This window comes from Malurus melanocephalus, unplaced genomic scaffold (assembly GCF_030028575.1).
Source record: "Malurus melanocephalus ecotype Western Australia unplaced genomic scaffold, MMel_1.1 scaffold_438, whole genome shotgun sequence".
NCBI classification, from domain to species: domain Eukaryota; kingdom Metazoa; phylum Chordata; class Aves; order Passeriformes; family Maluridae; genus Malurus; species Malurus melanocephalus.
In genome coordinates this window covers 304,429-321,245 of record NW_026623670.1, presented here as the reverse complement: position 1 = coordinate 321,245, position 16,817 = coordinate 304,429, and the positions used below count along the sequence as shown (strand labels likewise).

General features: G+C 38.9%; 1 protein-coding gene across 2 annotated transcripts; it reads right to left on the bottom strand.

Moving 5' to 3' along the window:
• Nucleotides 1-1,033: 1,033 nt before the first annotated feature.
• On the bottom strand, nucleotides 1,034-16,344 carry SUB1 (SUB1 regulator of transcription). 2 transcript variants are annotated; one of them, XM_057380159.1, is made up of 6 exons: nucleotides 16,260-16,335; nucleotides 15,335-15,442; nucleotides 14,286-14,358; nucleotides 12,843-12,962; nucleotides 7,057-7,165; nucleotides 1,034-4,316 (listed from the first exon to the last, which is right to left on the bottom strand). In XM_057380159.1, exons 3-6 carry the CDS (start codon nucleotides 14,355-14,357, stop codon nucleotides 4,237-4,239), a joined length of 381 nt encoding a protein of 126 aa, XP_057236142.1. In that variant the 5' UTR covers nucleotide 14,358; nucleotides 15,335-15,442; nucleotides 16,260-16,335; the 3' UTR covers nucleotides 1,034-4,236. The 2 variants fall into 2 exon arrangements, with proteins under 2 accessions (XP_057236142.1, XP_057236141.1); XM_057380158.1 differs by lacking the exon at nucleotides 15,335-15,442 and having other exon boundaries at nucleotides 16,260-16,344.
• Between the last annotated feature and the right edge of the window lie 473 nt (nucleotides 16,345-16,817).

Genomic DNA, 16,817 nt, shown 5'->3' with positions numbered 1-16,817 from the left:
TTCACCTTTAGGGYTGTGTGCCAACCTCCTTCTAACAGGTAACTTTTAAAAACCTGAGTCCTCAACACAACCTCAGGCCCTGCCTCATATGACACCTGATCAATGATGAGTACAGGGAATCACTGAAAACAAAACAAAAGCAAAAAAAACCAAATTAGGTAGATCTTACAAAAATTATTACATTTTTTTGTTAAATCAAGTGGAATATCAAGCAAACAGGTCCCCATTACTGCTCAGATGACAGCAGATTTAAGCTTCCCTGACATACCATTGCTAAGTCATGGACCATTTATTTCAGTTCCTCAGCAAATGTCTCCACACTTTCACATAACTGGGAGCAGGGACATGCAGGTTTGGTACACCATAGGACAAACACTGCCTATTGGAATGCTCTTCCATTCAGTCACCAGAGCGACAAAGATGAACTTGGTCAGTAAGGGGAGGCAGTGAGTGAAGATTAGGGAAGACATGATCACCCTCCATCAACCCCACACCGCCTTTTCTCCCCTTTGCGCAATTTGTTTCTGTGGCTAGACTACTCAAAATTGCTTTAAGAAAAGTCTGTTAGGTTCAAGGCTTCAATACACTAATTAATTGACTCCCTACAGACCAGTCACTTCAAGTATGCGAAAAATAAATGTCCTTCCTAAAGATGCCTATGTAGATATAACTGATCAATGATAATAAATGTGTGAGATTTTCTACTTTATCTGTGGCTACATTTGTAATCAAGAAGAAAATTCACTGGAAAAAAAAAATCAGCCATTCTCTTAACAGTAACAACTTACCAAGCACTTCCCTTCTAATTGTTAGAGCATGTGTTTATATCTGCTGCTTCATTATTTATATGACACTTGTTCTCCTTAGCCTAGTGAAAAATTTCTATCCCTCTGGGATACACAACYAATTACCCACCCGCAAACATAGGCAAAATATATGATAATGGTTTTCAAATTTCCAAATTACAACACTTGCAAGAAACAAACAGCAGGTACCATAACACCTCAGTGCAGCTAAAATTCTATTAAAAATAACACTATGTCAACAGAAGTATTTTTTTTTTATTTCCAAGTGTTCAAATTGTTATTACACATATGCCATTTAACTGTTTAACATTAAGGTAATTACAGTTGAAGGGCTCATATTTCCAGTGGCCTCTCTGCATCAGATACCACCAGAGCAAACATGAAACATTTCACATGGCTAACAAGAAGACATTTGAGTTACCAGAATTACAATCATCAGTTTTGGTTTCTTTTGCTAACAGATCACATACATACATAACCAGGGCCATTTTCTTTAAAAGAAATATCAAAATTAGTACTGCATCTGTTTATTTTCAATATGAACATCTCTACATATGAGCAACATAATACATGACAGTTTGATTATCACACATACGGTACTTTGGCAGCTCTGTTTTTTCCCCRAAGCTCCACAGTAGGCTTAATTTGTAAAACATATTGCTAATATGCCCTGCATAAACACCAAGAATCAAATGTACTTTTCTTTCATCACCTAATGGGAGAGGGAGCAGTGCTTTTATCTCATACTACACAGCCTTGTCACACATGCACAATTTCCTTCCATGAACACTTCTACACATCCTAACTAACACTGTCTGCAAGAAAATAATCTTTATTCAAAAAGTATTTCAATTTTCTTCTTAAACTGGAAAAACTACAGAAGATTACATGACAAATTGCTATCAACTATTTGTTTCAAAACAATATTGAATGCATCACTTTTTTATTGAAGTTACTTGCATATTACTGTCTTACAAACCTACCAGTCACCTGATCAACWGATCCCATTTGGAGTTCATTTGTGAAACTGACTTGTCTCTTTCAGTACCTACTTATAACTAATAGTTCATGGCTAACAAATGGTWATTTCCTTGAACACCTCTACCATCAATTCCCACATGAGAACTAATCATTAAACTTTTTCACTTACTCTCCCCAAATGAATTTTCATTTCCCACCTTCCTGAACACAACTGTATTGTACTCTGATACACAACTATYCTTCCAATGACCTATTAGCATTGTAATCTATGTGAGGACAATGTTGCCTCTAATATAACCATGCACTTTAAAGTAGCCACTTGAAGGTTTTGAGGTAAAATGGATGAAATCTGGTCAAAAAATTTCAGACAAAGAAATAAAATCACAAAATATATATATATTGCAATAAAATCTAGAACCTGTCTATAGTGATCTAAAGCAATTTATTTCACACACGCATCTGTGAAATTTTAGCAGCTATTTCATATTTATTCTATTTGGTCCCAATAGCCCTACATGTTGTTAAGAATCACTCAAACAAGAATGTTGTGCCCAAAACCACATCTGCTACCACAACTTCTCTTCACCCTTTTATTCATCCTCAAGCAGTTCTTAAAAATTTAAATTTCCTGAGCTATACAAAAACAGATCTTAATTTTACTTGTAATATCTCAAGAATGGATAAGTTTAAAAGCAAGTGAAGATGTGTGACATATTTCAATTAAATAATACATATTTAATTTGATGAAGTCTCTCTTCCTCACCCTTTARTATCTATTTGCATTGAATTATGAACTTTGAATCAGAGAAACAGACTGCGTATGGCACTCACAACATTGTCTGCAATAAAAATAACGATATTAAAATTATTATTATTAAATTGTATTATAATTATGAAATTAAAATGTTCCATAACTAAGCAAATAGTAAAACCTATTTATCTCTACATAATTCAGAGACATTATCATCAAATGGGAAAATTACACCCAAAYTAAGATGGACATTCACTAGTCTTGAAACGTCCTTCTTCATAAGGTTATTTAATCTTCTTGCCTTGCTTAATTATGTCAGAAAATTAACTCCTCCAATTCTGCTTCCATTTCTTCACTGTTGTTATGTGCCAGCTAACTTCGATCTTTCACCAGTAACTTTCACCCTGGCACACCTCTCACATCTCCAAGTTCTGCATCACATTCTCCCTTCTTCTTCCATTGTTTGGGACTCCCGTGTCACTAAGAAGCCTTTCCTTTGGGGCGGCATCTTGTGTAACAGTTTCCACAGGGCAGAGGCTTTTCTGCCCAGGAGGTACCAGGGCTGACCAGCCAAGCTCGCTGGGTCATGGTCCGCCGTGTACTTGGTAAGCTCCCTGTGTGCGCTAAGCGCCTTCCGTACAAAGATAAACCAGCTGTGCACATGTAAGCCACAGGAAGCAACCTGAATTCAGGGGTCTGGGCAGGCAGTGTGGATGGGCAGAAACATGACAGAAAAGACATTCTGGCTCCAGTAGTCTTAACCCTGTTTCATTGTTTAAAAGTCCAATTTAAGGATCATTATTTATGCAACACTCTCAAATGAASAAAAACCCTACAGACAGGTAAACTGCTTCTCTTCTATAGAATAATTGGTTAGTATGTGTTCCAGAATTAATTTAATGCAAACCTTGAAAGTGTACTAACTATTGTTAACCACATCAGGAGCCTTTAAATATTGTCTTACTCTGAGGTATATGTCTATTACTGTAGAAGTTTATGCTTCATATCTAAAGTTCAAGAAAAAAGGCTACTTGTATTTTCTAGGTCAAGCACTTTATAGAAAAATGGGAAGAGAGAGCATGTGGTTTGTGTTCAAGTGTTATTGTTTAGCATAATCCTTCATGCAAGTAATGCAAAAAAAGCTATATATTCAAGACTGTTTACATCTGAATAAATAGGGTAAATTAGCAAATACAGCATTGAAAATTATCTACAAAAATGTGTTTTTCCAAGTATTCACTGTTTGTATCAAGTCTCAAAGCAGAAAGCTGCAGGGCAATACCAAAGAAAATGGAAAAGGAAAAATGAAATTGAGACACTTTAAGAAATCCCCTCAGAAACAAATTCAGTTTAGTTTACAGTTAATGTAAGATTAAAACAACAACTAAAGCTATTAGGTGGCCTTATCAGCAAACACCTTCAATCAAAAGGCCATAAACAAGTATGCTTTACATATTATTTGATCCGTTTATTTTACACCATGGGGTGAAAGCAACACAAGTCCTTTTAGTAAAGTATACACAAATAGCCTCACTCAGAATACACTTTTAATGCACATAAAAAAAGTATTCATCTTACAAATTGTTTTGCAATCCAAATATACAATAGCTTGGAAAACAATATTTTAGAAAACTAAAGCCAATGTAAAAAGACTGCTCAATACAACTAAATGATAGAAGTTTTTGTATGGCTCTGTCTTTAGAGTTTTCTTACTGCATCATCAATATCAGAAATCTGTTCCTTCAGCTGGTTCCACTGTTCTGGATTTAAAGAAATACCTGAAAAGCATTAAAAATAAACACATAAGACAAAAATAAAATGGTGGTGCAGGATCTTGCACAATTATAAAGGCTGCTTTCCTATACAAAGTCTATGATACAATATTCATGCTTGAGCAACTTCAACAACCATCTTAGCTACAAAGAGAAACTATTCACTTCCAACACTTCAACTTAACTTTAGGTTATCTCTAGAAAAGTTAACAAAGAAAGTGTGTGTAATCAATAATTGTACAACTAGTAGACTAAACACAAGAAGTGAAATACAACTCTGGCCTTGACAGAAGGCAGCACAAAAGCCCTGGGTGGTAAGCAGAAAATAATTTGTATTCCTGTTGGCTCCTAAAAGCCATACATATGTGGATGCATCTGCTGTGCACTTTTCAAGCTGTAATTCTGGGGGGCTTTTCTCCCTTTTATTTCTCAAACCGTAAATAACACATACTGTAAGTAATCTTCTGGATAGACTACACAACTCCATAGTGCTCACAAACCAAAATCAGTTACTTTTTACTTCAAGGTCACTATTGTTTCTAATGACATTTGACCAATAACCATTCAATCAATCACACCACAACTCATCTCCTCAGTTTTAAATTTGGTATTATCTTCCTCAAGCTTGAGTATAGGCACATGTTTCACTTGTGCTTTGGTCTATTCATTCTTCCACTACAACTTCTACACCCACTCTGTGAGAAATGCTGGCTACCAAGGCTACTACTCATACTTTCCCCACCAAGCTCTTCCACTCTCACCTCTCAGTAATAGTTTTCCTTCACTGCTTTCTCCCTGAAGGTGGAGCAGGATCTGAAAACAGCTGAAACTTTGAATTCCATTTTTGGAGCTCACAGCCTTTTCCTTTTTTTTACCATTACTATATTGTCAGACCACCACCACAACTTTAAGCAGCAAGTAATGTGCATGGAGGTGCTCTAAGTAGTCTTCCACTAGTTTTTAGTAGGCAGGTTTCTTATGAAAACAGGTTAGGTACGCTATCCATTAGGGGATTAAATGTGATGAAGATCTTCCTCAACCACAGATCAGATGAATCACACAAAATTCAGACCTGCTGCTTTCAGACACTGACAGTTTAAAATGTTGGATTCATTTTTGTTTCATTACAAAATTTCAACTGCTTATATTGGTTTTAGGATCGCTAGATAAGCAGCTTATGAGTGCATCAAGGAACTATTAGATTCACATACTGTATCAGATTGTTATTAATTTTAGCATAATAAAATTCAGGCCCTTGCATTGTACTGATAAATATTTCTATCTATATCATGTCATTTTTGTCATTTAGCCCACCCATCAAATCTCACTGCAGCTTGCCATTCAAAGTGCATATACTACTGAATTCCACCTTGAAACACAGAATGCAAAGTCCTCAAAAGTTAAAGCAACCTTTTTTGTTAACTAGCAACAATAAATCCAGAACAAGCAATTTTTCTGTAGAGCACCAGCATATCTGTTCATGCGAATCTATTCTCAATGGTTATTTAAGAAATGCTGAAAATGCCTCTCAAACTTTCCAAATGACTATTTACTAAGTTGCTCCTGAACACACCAAAAGAATGTAGCAAACCACATGGTGATTGTAAATTAAATTTCTTCAAACTTCAAACTTAGCAGCCTCCCAGCACATAAGGTTGGAAAAGGACATTTTGCAATGGCATGCAGTGATACGGCAAGGGTGAATGGCTTCAAACTGGAAGAGGGTACGTTCAGATTGGGTGTGAGAAAGAAACTCTTAATTGTGGGGGTGGAGAGGCTCTGGCAGAGTTGGCCCAGAGAAGCTGTGGATGCCCCACTCCTGGGAGTGCTCAAGGCCAGGCTGGACGGGGGCCCTGAGAACCTGGTCCAGTGAAAGGTGTCCCTGCCTGTAGCAGGGAGGAGGTTGAATGAGGTGATCTTCAAGGTCCCTTCCAACCCAAACCATTCCATGGTTCTGTGAATCCACAGGCAGAATGTTTCACAYTTACCTTTCATTGATGCTATATGAAAATGGATAAAAAGTAGGCTTTTTGAAGAGAAGTACCATAACATTAAGCACAGTACTAYTACTGCAACTGTCCTTGCATCCACATATTGAGATGCCAAAGTTCTGAAAGTGGCTCACAGTGAACGTTTGCATGAAAAGAAACTGCAAGTGGCAACTAGAGGTACAATGGCTTGTGATGCACTGAAGATTACAAACTCGGTACACTTRAGATATTTCCCTCTCTACTAAAGTATTTTTAACATTTCTCAAAATYGGTCATTAAATTTTTAGGTTGTTTTAATCTAAAAGTTAACAGATACTGAAGTGCACGTTTGGTTTAACAAAATTAACATACTATAAAAATTATTAAATGTTTTCAGTTAATTTTTAAATAAGAAATCCAACCATAACAGAGGAAATTGTGCTCATTAGGTTAATTAATTGGGGAGGGGAAAAAGTATGGCTATGATAAAATGTTTATAATTGCCCTACCAAATTTACTTGTATTTGACACATTGCTTTCCATAAATCATGGAGGATATGTTTAGGAAAACAGACTCAGGCCAACAGACCCACTTATGATTCTACTCACCATCTATAGATAAAATTAATCCTCTGTAAAAATATAAATCGTAAGAAAGTAAAAATAGTATWCCCAAAATATCATGTAGTAACAAAGGAGAAAAATATAATATAGGAAATTCTATTGGAAAGTGCAGACCATGATTTAATAAAAAGTAACATCAACCAAAACAATACCTTTTCTGCCAGGCTTCATTTCACCTTCTTGATCCATCCAATATTCTCTAATGTCAATTAAGACTTTCCCTTTAAAGTCCCGAACACTGACATACCTCATTTTGCCAATCTGTCAAAACACATATAAGAGTCTTTCAGGTATTTTACATATTAGAGCATTCACTTTCCCCAGCAGTATTAGACTCTGACATGCGACACTGCACACTGCAGCTTATTTTAGACACCACAGAAACAACTAGATTAAAAGCTTAATTCAGAGTAGTCAGTAGGCTAATAAGTAACGACTTAAAACTGGTTGAGCATGCAATGCTCAATGCAAAAGTAGATCTYCTAGAACAAAAATACCTGTATTCTTTACATGTTTGCTTCTTACAAATGTCATTAATTTAMTGTTTTCTAAAATGAAATTTTTCATTTTTTTGCAACTGTTCCAAACAAAGAAGGGAACAGGGAGCTCTACTCCCAGATCTAATTTTCTTCCATTGCACATGCAGAGAAAGCAAATTAGATATTTATGTGTGATACCTTCCTTTTTTTTTTAACATAGTAAATACAGATGGAAATGAAAGTTTGCCACCAACTGTCCCATGCCCACTCCCAAGTTCTCATGGGTACYCCATTGCACCACATGTTCCAAAAAAAGTCAAATCTTTTAGGTTTACTAGCATGTAGCACAGTATGAAATTTTGGAATTTAGATTTTGAAATCCCATCATTTTTGCACCAGTGTTGTAACTGAYTTACATGGGCATCTCTTTTTTTGGGGTGGAGCGCAGGGATGCGGAGGAAGAATCACACCACCAACTATGCAATGCACTATCTGGGCTCATTAATGAACTTTCCAAATATGATTWAAAACTACCTATTCACATAAATTCCAAGTACAAAGTAAATTTGAGACCCATAAGTTACACAATTAAAACATAATCAAATACAATTAAATTCTATKAAATTCTTAGAATTCTGTGTGCACCTTCTGGACATATTTTACGAAGAAGGAACAGATCCTAAACAAAACAATTTTAAAATAAAATACTTGTTCCTGGTAAAACACTACCTTTCAGTTTCCACTTCCTTTAATTCTGCATGTTGCATTTTGATACAAAAATACTAGTATGAAGTCTGACCAGAAAGACTGAAGAACTCTCCAATCAACTACATTAACTCACGGACGTTTACGTTATATGCTCTTATTTCACAAAAYAGATATAAGTAAGAATACTTCATGTCTGCTCAAGTAAATTTTTCTTCYTATGTAGATTATGCTGTAGGACATGTAAAATTGATTTTAAAACAATCAGGACATATTCAGATAACATGAGTCAGTAAGACATTACCATTTGTAAGACCATATTTTAATTGATAAAATTAAATACAAATTTAAAATTCAAAAATGTAATTCAAAAGTATAATGTTATGGTAGCTTAGCTCTTTCACACCAAACCTGGTACCATGCCCAAGTCCTTGGCAAAGAATATTGCAGAATTATTCCAGTGCCATAATGCACTCCTGGCAAAGAATATTTTAAATAACCTGCATRAACAACATTTCTTGGTTTTACCCTTTAGCGCTCTAGTAACTTTTAAGGTCACCTCCAGGAACAGCTTCAACCAGTAGCACTTTGCAGCATTTTTTTTCCATGGCTATTGAAGAATATTAGTGCCTTGTGAAATAATTCCAGTTTTGTCATAAGAAACAAAATCTAATTCAATATAGCAAATTACAACTGCAAATACAGTAAAAGGGTTTAGAATGTGATTTTCAAGGATAAGACTCCATGTCTTAATTCAACCACAGTGAGGTGAAGGGCAATAATGGAAAGTTTACACTTACTCAATCAGTAAGTCTACCTTAGAGGTATTTCATTATGAAATCGCTGAAATTAAGTTAGATTTCATATCATGTCTATATTTCAGCTGAATGTTTCCATATAATTTCAGCTTTTTAGTTGAATTCCATGCAAAAGCTGCCACTACTGAAATTTTTTAATAGGCTTCTTAAGTACAGTTTGAACAAACATCCAAGGTTAAAAACACAAAACCTTGATTTAACTAGTTAACTGATGTTTCTTGATACTTAGCTACCTGCAACTCTGGTACAGGTTCATTTCAGAACAACTGTTTTTCCATGCTGATAATCCTAAGAGCAAGTATTGAAGGTATTTTTGTATTCTCTATAACCAGAGCAGCATTCCAAGCGTAGATGTACTAGGAAGAATTAATTTTATTCACAATGGCTGAYAGGAAGCTGTGTTTTGGATTTGTGCTTACTACAGTGATGATAACACAAGGATGTTTCCTTGTGCTTACACAGCGCCAAGGCCTTTTCTGTTTCTTTSACTGCCACAATGGCAGGGAAGCTGGGGGTGCTTGGGAGACTGGGAGAAGACATGGCCAGGACAGGTAACCCCAAGTGACCAAAGGGATTTTCCAGACCATATGGCATCGTGCTCAGGATAGAAAGTTAAGAGGGGAAGTTTGGCATGATGACATTTGTCTTCCCAGTTAACAGTTAGATGTGATAGGCCCTGCTCCCCTGGAGGTGCCTGAACGCCTGCCTGCCCACGGGAAGTGGTGAATTAACTCCTTGTTGTGCTTTGCCTGTGTGTGTGGCTTTGGCTTTTCCTGTTAAACTGTCTTTATCTCAACAGTTTTCCAGCTTTTACCATTTCAATTCTCTCCCACTGGGGGCAGGGGSATTGAGTGAGTGGCTGTCCGGGGCTTGTCTGCTGGCTGGGGCTAAACCACGACAGTCAGCATGATTTCTAGCAGAGTACYTAGTGCAGTTCAACCTTCACAGAGAAGTTCATAGATTTTTTATTATATACTATAGATCCTTAGATTATACTACTCCACTGACTTGCACAAATCAGAAACTATTAAAACCATGATTTCCAGGTTTCTGTTTCTTAGAATAAAAAGCAGTGAACTCTATCTCTGTTAATTTCAGAGATATGCAACTCACTTCCTGCATGAGTTACAGCAAGCACCTTCCTCATCATTTTTCTTATTTCCAGTTTTTGTGGATTAAAATGTACACCCACAGTGCAAACATAAACAACAAAACCCCTTCTCTCTTCCCTAGSCAACAGCCATATGTAACACATTACAAGAAGTACAAGACCCCAGTGAACAGTGAGATCTGCAACAAAGCAAATTGTGAAATGCATCAGTGACTACTTAAGTTTCATAATTAGTATGCTAAACTAATCACAGTTTCAGAGCATCATAAACACTGGAAATTACACTGGAAAAATGAAAGAACCTATTTCTCACAAGTCAAAAACCAAATACAGTCAAAACTCAAAAAAAAGGGAGGGGGAGTTGGGAGATGGACAGGACAAGAGAGACAACTTCTGAAGTAACAATTTCAGTTAAATGCATGATCACAAAATATGGTTCTGCTCTGGGTAGCCATAAATGCATCCTGACATACCTTATCCAAATCAGGCACAGGTGGATGATAGGATTAGTCAAACTACCAAAGCACATGGTGCAGAGCTAAGGCTGGCTTGAAGCCACAGACAGGAATCTAATGCATCAAGGCTAAACCCTTCCACATTGACACAAATAATGCTTGTCCTTGGGGCTTCCAGTAATACATCACACATAGGAGTAATATAAATTGCTGCATCCTAACAGCACACAAATCCTTTATCAAGTTGTGGAGTATACTAGGTTCCCTACAAAACCTAAGAAGGCCATGACATGTRAACATATAAAACACACCCTGTCTCTTACACTGAACAAATTGTCTTCTATTTGCATTAGTTGCAAATCTAATTGTATATTATTCTTCGTAAGTAGTTGCAAAAGAACCATTATACCAACAATCTCAAATAAGAATTTTAAATCTATGTATTTATGAAAACGCTGWATGTTCTGAATACAGCAGTAACAATAAGCTCTATATTAAGAGAATCTGCATGCCTCAAGAGCCCTGCCTGAGGATGTAGAACAAGACTCATAGTCTCACATCACTTGTAGCCACTCCCACACACAATATGGACACCATAGAACTTGTGACTATCCTATTAATGCTTTACAGCTTGACTTCCATCAGCTGAAGCCACTCTTGTAAAGTTATACTGCAAAGTCACTTTCACATCAGAGATCATTTTACTGCCATGGGAGAGAAACTCTACAGCAACAGCTTCTGGTATCACAAACAGCCCTAGAACAAACAAAACTCTATCTAAAAAATTAATAAGCATGCCCTCCTGGGTAGGGGGAAGAAGRAGCAGTATCCTCAGACATACTGTGGTTTTATTTCTATACTAAAACATTTACACCCTAGTTACTGCACAGAATTTGATGTAGAGTACAAAAACCGAAAATGCTTCACATTGACAATGAGCAATCTAAAAAATATTTTATTGTTAATTGCCTAAAAGGCAGGCACAGACTGGGTAACATAGATTAAGGTGATATTCAAAGATCTGTATACTACACAACACAAGAACCCTGTYCTTATGAGACTAATGTGAGTCCTCTACTGTCTGTTTTTAGTAACTTTTTATTATCTTAGGTCACAAAGGTTTCAAGAAACCAGAGCATGCATACTTTCATTTTTATTTGAAAGGGTCTGCATGTTTTTGCATCAGGGGAACACAAAAAATTTAAAGTTTTCTCCGAGGCTGGAATTTCTGAACTTACTACAAGCATAGCATTAAGTTTACATACAGCTCTTTGGAGTTCTAACTGCAGTTCACTTCATAAGTTGTAGAATTCACCATCTCATTTTTCCTAAAGGGTTCAAAGYATGCCTAAGCAGACCTAAAAATATTATGCACTTCCTTCAATAGAGAAGTTCAGACATGGCCTTCAAGTGAAGCTCACCCTCCTAAATGTAGGAGGAAATAATTGAGACATTAAAAATAACTGCCCTGTATCACAGTATCAGTTAAGGAGGTCTTCTCACTAGAATAAGACCTTTTCCTGTACTACTTTGCAGAGCTATAGCCCAGAACCATTTCATTTACATTACTCTGTGCGTGGGTCATCTCATTAGGCACTTTTCCCATACCCTTTCATAAACTTGAGAACCAAAGTATCAAGAATTTAAGTTCCTTTCCAGCCAGCTAGTCAGAGACCTTAAATAGATCTTGATCCACACCCTTAAACCAGTTAATTCTGAGCTGTACATCAGTTCTCAGCACACACTGCTACTGCCTCAGCTAACCCGGGGAACTGTAATACCCTGAATTCACAAATGCATCTTTCTATTGAAAAACAGACATTCACCGCATCTTAAAAACAGGGCAATGCCAAAACTTACTATCTTTATGGATGTTCAATGATAAAACCCTACCTCATAACACAAAGGAACAAACAAAACTTATTCCAAGATGCTGTCTTATAATACAGGAGCCAAGCTGCCCTTGACCTAGTTAAATAGGAATGAAGACTCCACACTTGGGCTTCCAAGAACCGTTTTTTTTTTCAAGAGGCCTGATTAAAAAACATTTCCATGTAGAGATAAACCTGATATGTAAAGCCTACTCATGGTAAGCGTTGTGTTTACTGACGAAATGACTACCCAGAGCTACCAGGAGCAAATTCATGAGAATTAGATCAATTGCTACAACTCAGATTCTTTTATTCTGYTGAAACCCAATCACGCTTTTCTGAGCATCTCATCTACATGCCAGCATCGTAATCCCCTTCGGGCAAGGATTCAGGAGGCCAAGCACCATGCTGTCAAGAAATTCAGATCACCTYGTAAAATTTATACAGCATAAGATGTAACATGTTACCTTAACCAGGCTCTATGAGTCATCAATTTTACCTGAAACATATTCTCATCTCTGTTACTGCTCTGCTTAGAAGAAGCTGCACCTTTTGAACTTTCACCAGTCTTTTGTTTCTTTACATTTTTTTCCGGAGTTACTTGCTTTTTCCGCTTTGCCTTGGAGCAAAATTGAAAAAGAAAAAAGCATGAGCCACAATCACTCTGTATGCTACAASTAAGTTTACATTTTACATCAGATACTACCAAGCAATGCATGTTATCACCTTCCTGCTGTGAAGGCAGGAATCCAATACTGGACATTTAGATTGGAATTAAATGTAAAATTAAAAACTTTCGAAGTGAGTTCTCTGTGAAAYTTACCATAATTTGGTTTTAAAAAGAATTTAGTCAGAACAAAATAAACTTCAAAACTTCTTCTCTTTCTGCACAATAGAGAGAAGTTCAGTAGTTTAAATAAAAATTTTAATTATGATGTAAATGGCACCTTAATTTTTACTAAATGGAACAARAAGTGCAAAACAGCTTGCAACACCTCCATGAAAGGAAAAAACATAGACAAGGTAACAAATAAAAGATCTGGAAACCACCTCTATCAGACAATTTTTTAACAGGTATCTAATTGCTGCCCACAGCATGAAAAATTATGCAAATTTTTAAAGCATTCAGACAATAYCACCTGTAAATCAGACTACCCAGAGAAGATACAAAGCTACTATTTCCACTCATGTAGAAATAGGATACCAAACCTCTTCAAGTACTGTACCCCAATAAAAGACCTGGTGTCTGTGTTTCCATCTCAGAAAGATAAATTCACTAGTGTTTTTTCTGGTTTTGTACACAAATGTGGATCTATAAAAACTTCTAACTTAAATTAGCATTAACATTTGATTTGCACATTTAAAATAGATGCATAAAAACTTATCAACTCAAAGACATTCAGATCGGCTCAGTTGTAAAGAGAGAAACTAGCAGGTGGTATTACAGCAGACATGAGAAAATTAAGCAGATTAAAAAAAACATGCAAACAAGATAAGCAAGAGTACAGGGCAAGTGTAGGTTTTTCTTATAGTGAAGTAATCCAGATACTAAATAGCAAGCCAGGGCAAGGACACGTTCTCAAAACAAGCGCAAACTCTTGCCACTATGGCAGCTTACACAGAAGCCTTCAGAAGCTTGCCACAAAGCAGCAAAAAATTACAGGGAACWTGCAATTAGCATATGGAATGCAATGAAGAAAACACAATGCAACTGAAGAAAAAAACTTTTCTTCAAGGCAAAAATTATGCAATCCACCCAAACTTGAAAGGTGGGTTGTTTGGATTTTGTTGTTGGAGTTGTTGAGGTGGGTGGGTAGAACAGAAAGTGTCTGATAAATCATATGAAATGACATGCACATTGTGACATAATGCTCACCTAATTCCTTAACCCCAGCCTGAAACAAAAGAGTTAATACAGTAATGAACTGTACATAATGTTCACCTTTTTGTCAACTTCACTATCTGAATCACTTGCAGATGAGCTTGAAGATACAAGTTCCTTTGATTTAGGCATTCTGGGAAAAGAAAAATAACATGAGAACTATATAAGGAATGACATTCCATTTTGGCAGGAAAGCAACCTTCAAACCTGTTTGTACTGGCTCAACTTCTTTAAGCCCTCCTAAAGATTTTTCTGCCTTTTCATTTGAGCCTTAATATATGCTGCAGATGCAAGAGGGAAGAGAAGAAGCACTCTTCCCTCTTATATCTCTTCCTCTTTTTGCTGCAACCACATTAAAACACATTTAGAGCATATTAAATGCAGCAGTCTACCTTCTGTCTACAGCAGMATGATTTTTCACAATTTTTATATCGCCAGACATGGCAAAACCCATAATGTAAAAAACACAATATAATTCTCCAGCTGAACCCTATTACTTCCACTAATATAAATCATTAATGYCCTAGCAATAACTGACACAAGCATTTCACCCAGTTGGATTTGCAAGCAACACGCTGCACAATTGTCACACACGTGATGCRTGAGCTCCCACCAATAATCTAACAGTCTGAAATACATCTCAGTTACAGTGAGTTACAGCACTGCAATTAATAATTCCACTGCAGCTCCAACACATCACTCACTGGAGCCCGTTAATTCACCAGACAAGCAGACATTCAGCATTCCTTGAATGCGTACTGCCAGGTGTCCTCGCAYGGAATCCTGGTATGCAAACATGCGGTTAGATATAGCGGTTGCACATCTTCCCTGCTGCTAGAAACTCTTTGTAGCAAATACACAGCTCATTTGTACTTTCAGAATAAAATTAACCATCCCAGAAAGCGTGGAATAGAAAAACTTCAGCTAGGAAAGGCCAAGATAATGTAACACAGTACCTCAGGAAAGAAAAAAAGGAGTAACAGCATTCTTAAACGGGCAGTGAAACCCTCCCCCCACGTATGCAAATTAAAAATAAAAAAAAATCAAAACACCAAACCGGTGTCCAAATAATGCTAATGGATCAACGCGGTTCTAAAGTAGGGCAAGACCTGTGGTAATAGCTTGGAGCACAAGGACGGCAGCACCGCACAGGATACAGGATACAGGGTGAGAGCAAGCACACACAAGCCACGCTCTAGGATGGAGACAGAGGAGCGCTGGAATGGGACAATGTTAAAATAAGCAAACGGATGACACTGACTCGGCGAACCAAATGGTGTTTCGCGGGGATGACCGTGGGGTCCACATGGGAAGGAACAACATGGAGGAAGGTGTGGGCGGAAAAAGGGGAAAAAGGGATGTGGAGTGGTGGGTGCCCCCCGGGAGAGGCTGAGCGTGAGGAGATACCGCAAGCGCCGGCCAGGGGCACGGGAACAGCCGGGCCAAGGGAAACCGGGGAAAGGTAAGGAAAGCAAGACGAGCCGGGAACTCCAGGTAGGCGGATCCCAGCCGCCATTTTCCTCCCCCATTCCTCTTTCCCACGGCTCGTGTCGCCCCCCAAGGAAAGGAGCCGAGACCTGAACAAGGATGAGGGCGAGAAGGTGGGCGGGCGAGAACGCCCAAGTCYTCCTAGGGCAGGGTGGCAGCAATGGGGCTGCGGATCACCCGTGGCGGGGCGGAGGAAAGGGCAGCACGGAAACCAAACGGCCGGGGGTCGCCGGCGGGCCGGATCCGCTCCCGGCGCGGGGGTGATCGCGGCCGGGCGCCATCTTCTCCCTCAGCCCCTGTACCCCCCAACATGGCAGCTCCCCCTCGGCAGYGGCGGCTGGCTCCTCCCGCTCCACAGCGGGGTATCCTTCACGCCGGGCACGGCGGGCACTCGAGGAACAAGGGGAAGCCTCGCCTCAGCGCCGCCCTGCTGCGGTTGGCCTGATGGGGCCGGGAGGTGCCGCGGCGGTGGTGAGGGATGTGGAAAGGGGCGCGCGAGAGAAGATGGCGSCGTGGCGGGGGACCGTGGGGGGACCCGGCACTCACGTCCTGCTCCGCGCGTGGCTCCTCTGCACCGCGACACAGGCGGAACTGACGCGGCTCGGAACGCCCGCCCCGGGCCGCTCACGTGGAGGGCGGGGGGCAGCTTTAAAGGGGACGCGGYCCTTTGTCCCTTACGTCGCTCGTTCCCGCCTCCCGTGGGAGGGTGGGGAGGAGGGGATCTTACACTGGAAATGARCTCTTACAGGATCGCAGAAAATCACAAGCTGGCAGAGATCCACAGGAAACATCGAATCGCGCTCCTGGCCCTCCACCGGACACCCCCAGAGTCACAGCATGTGCCTGAGAGTGTCCGAACACTTCTTGGTGCTGTRAYCRCCTCCCTGGGAAACCTGTCCCAGTGCMCAACCACATTCCGCATGAAAAACCTTTTCCTGATATCCAACGTAAAACCTCCCCTGACGACCCATTGAATCCTGTCCCTAGCCACGACAGTGAAGTGATCCGTGCCTGCCTCTCTGCTTCACCTCAGGAGGAAGGTGTAGAGTGYGACAGACATTAGGAATATTTTTTTCCCAGAAATGATTAGACAATGGAAAGGAC

Bases quoted from the DNA above. Each gene is read 5' to 3' on its own strand.
- SUB1 (XM_057380158.1), bottom strand. From the start codon at position 14,357: ATGCCTAAATCAAAGGAACTTGTATCTTCAAGCTCATCTGCAAGTGAT. The intron at 12,963-14,285 runs GTGAACATTATG...TTTTGCTCCAAG, and splicing joins ATAGTGAAGTTGACAAAAAG to GCAAAGCGGAAAAAGCAAGT. The intron at 4,317-7,056 runs GTATTGTTTTGG...AATGCTTTTCAG, and splicing joins AATGAAGCCTGGCAGAAAAG to GTATTTCTTTAAATCCAGAA.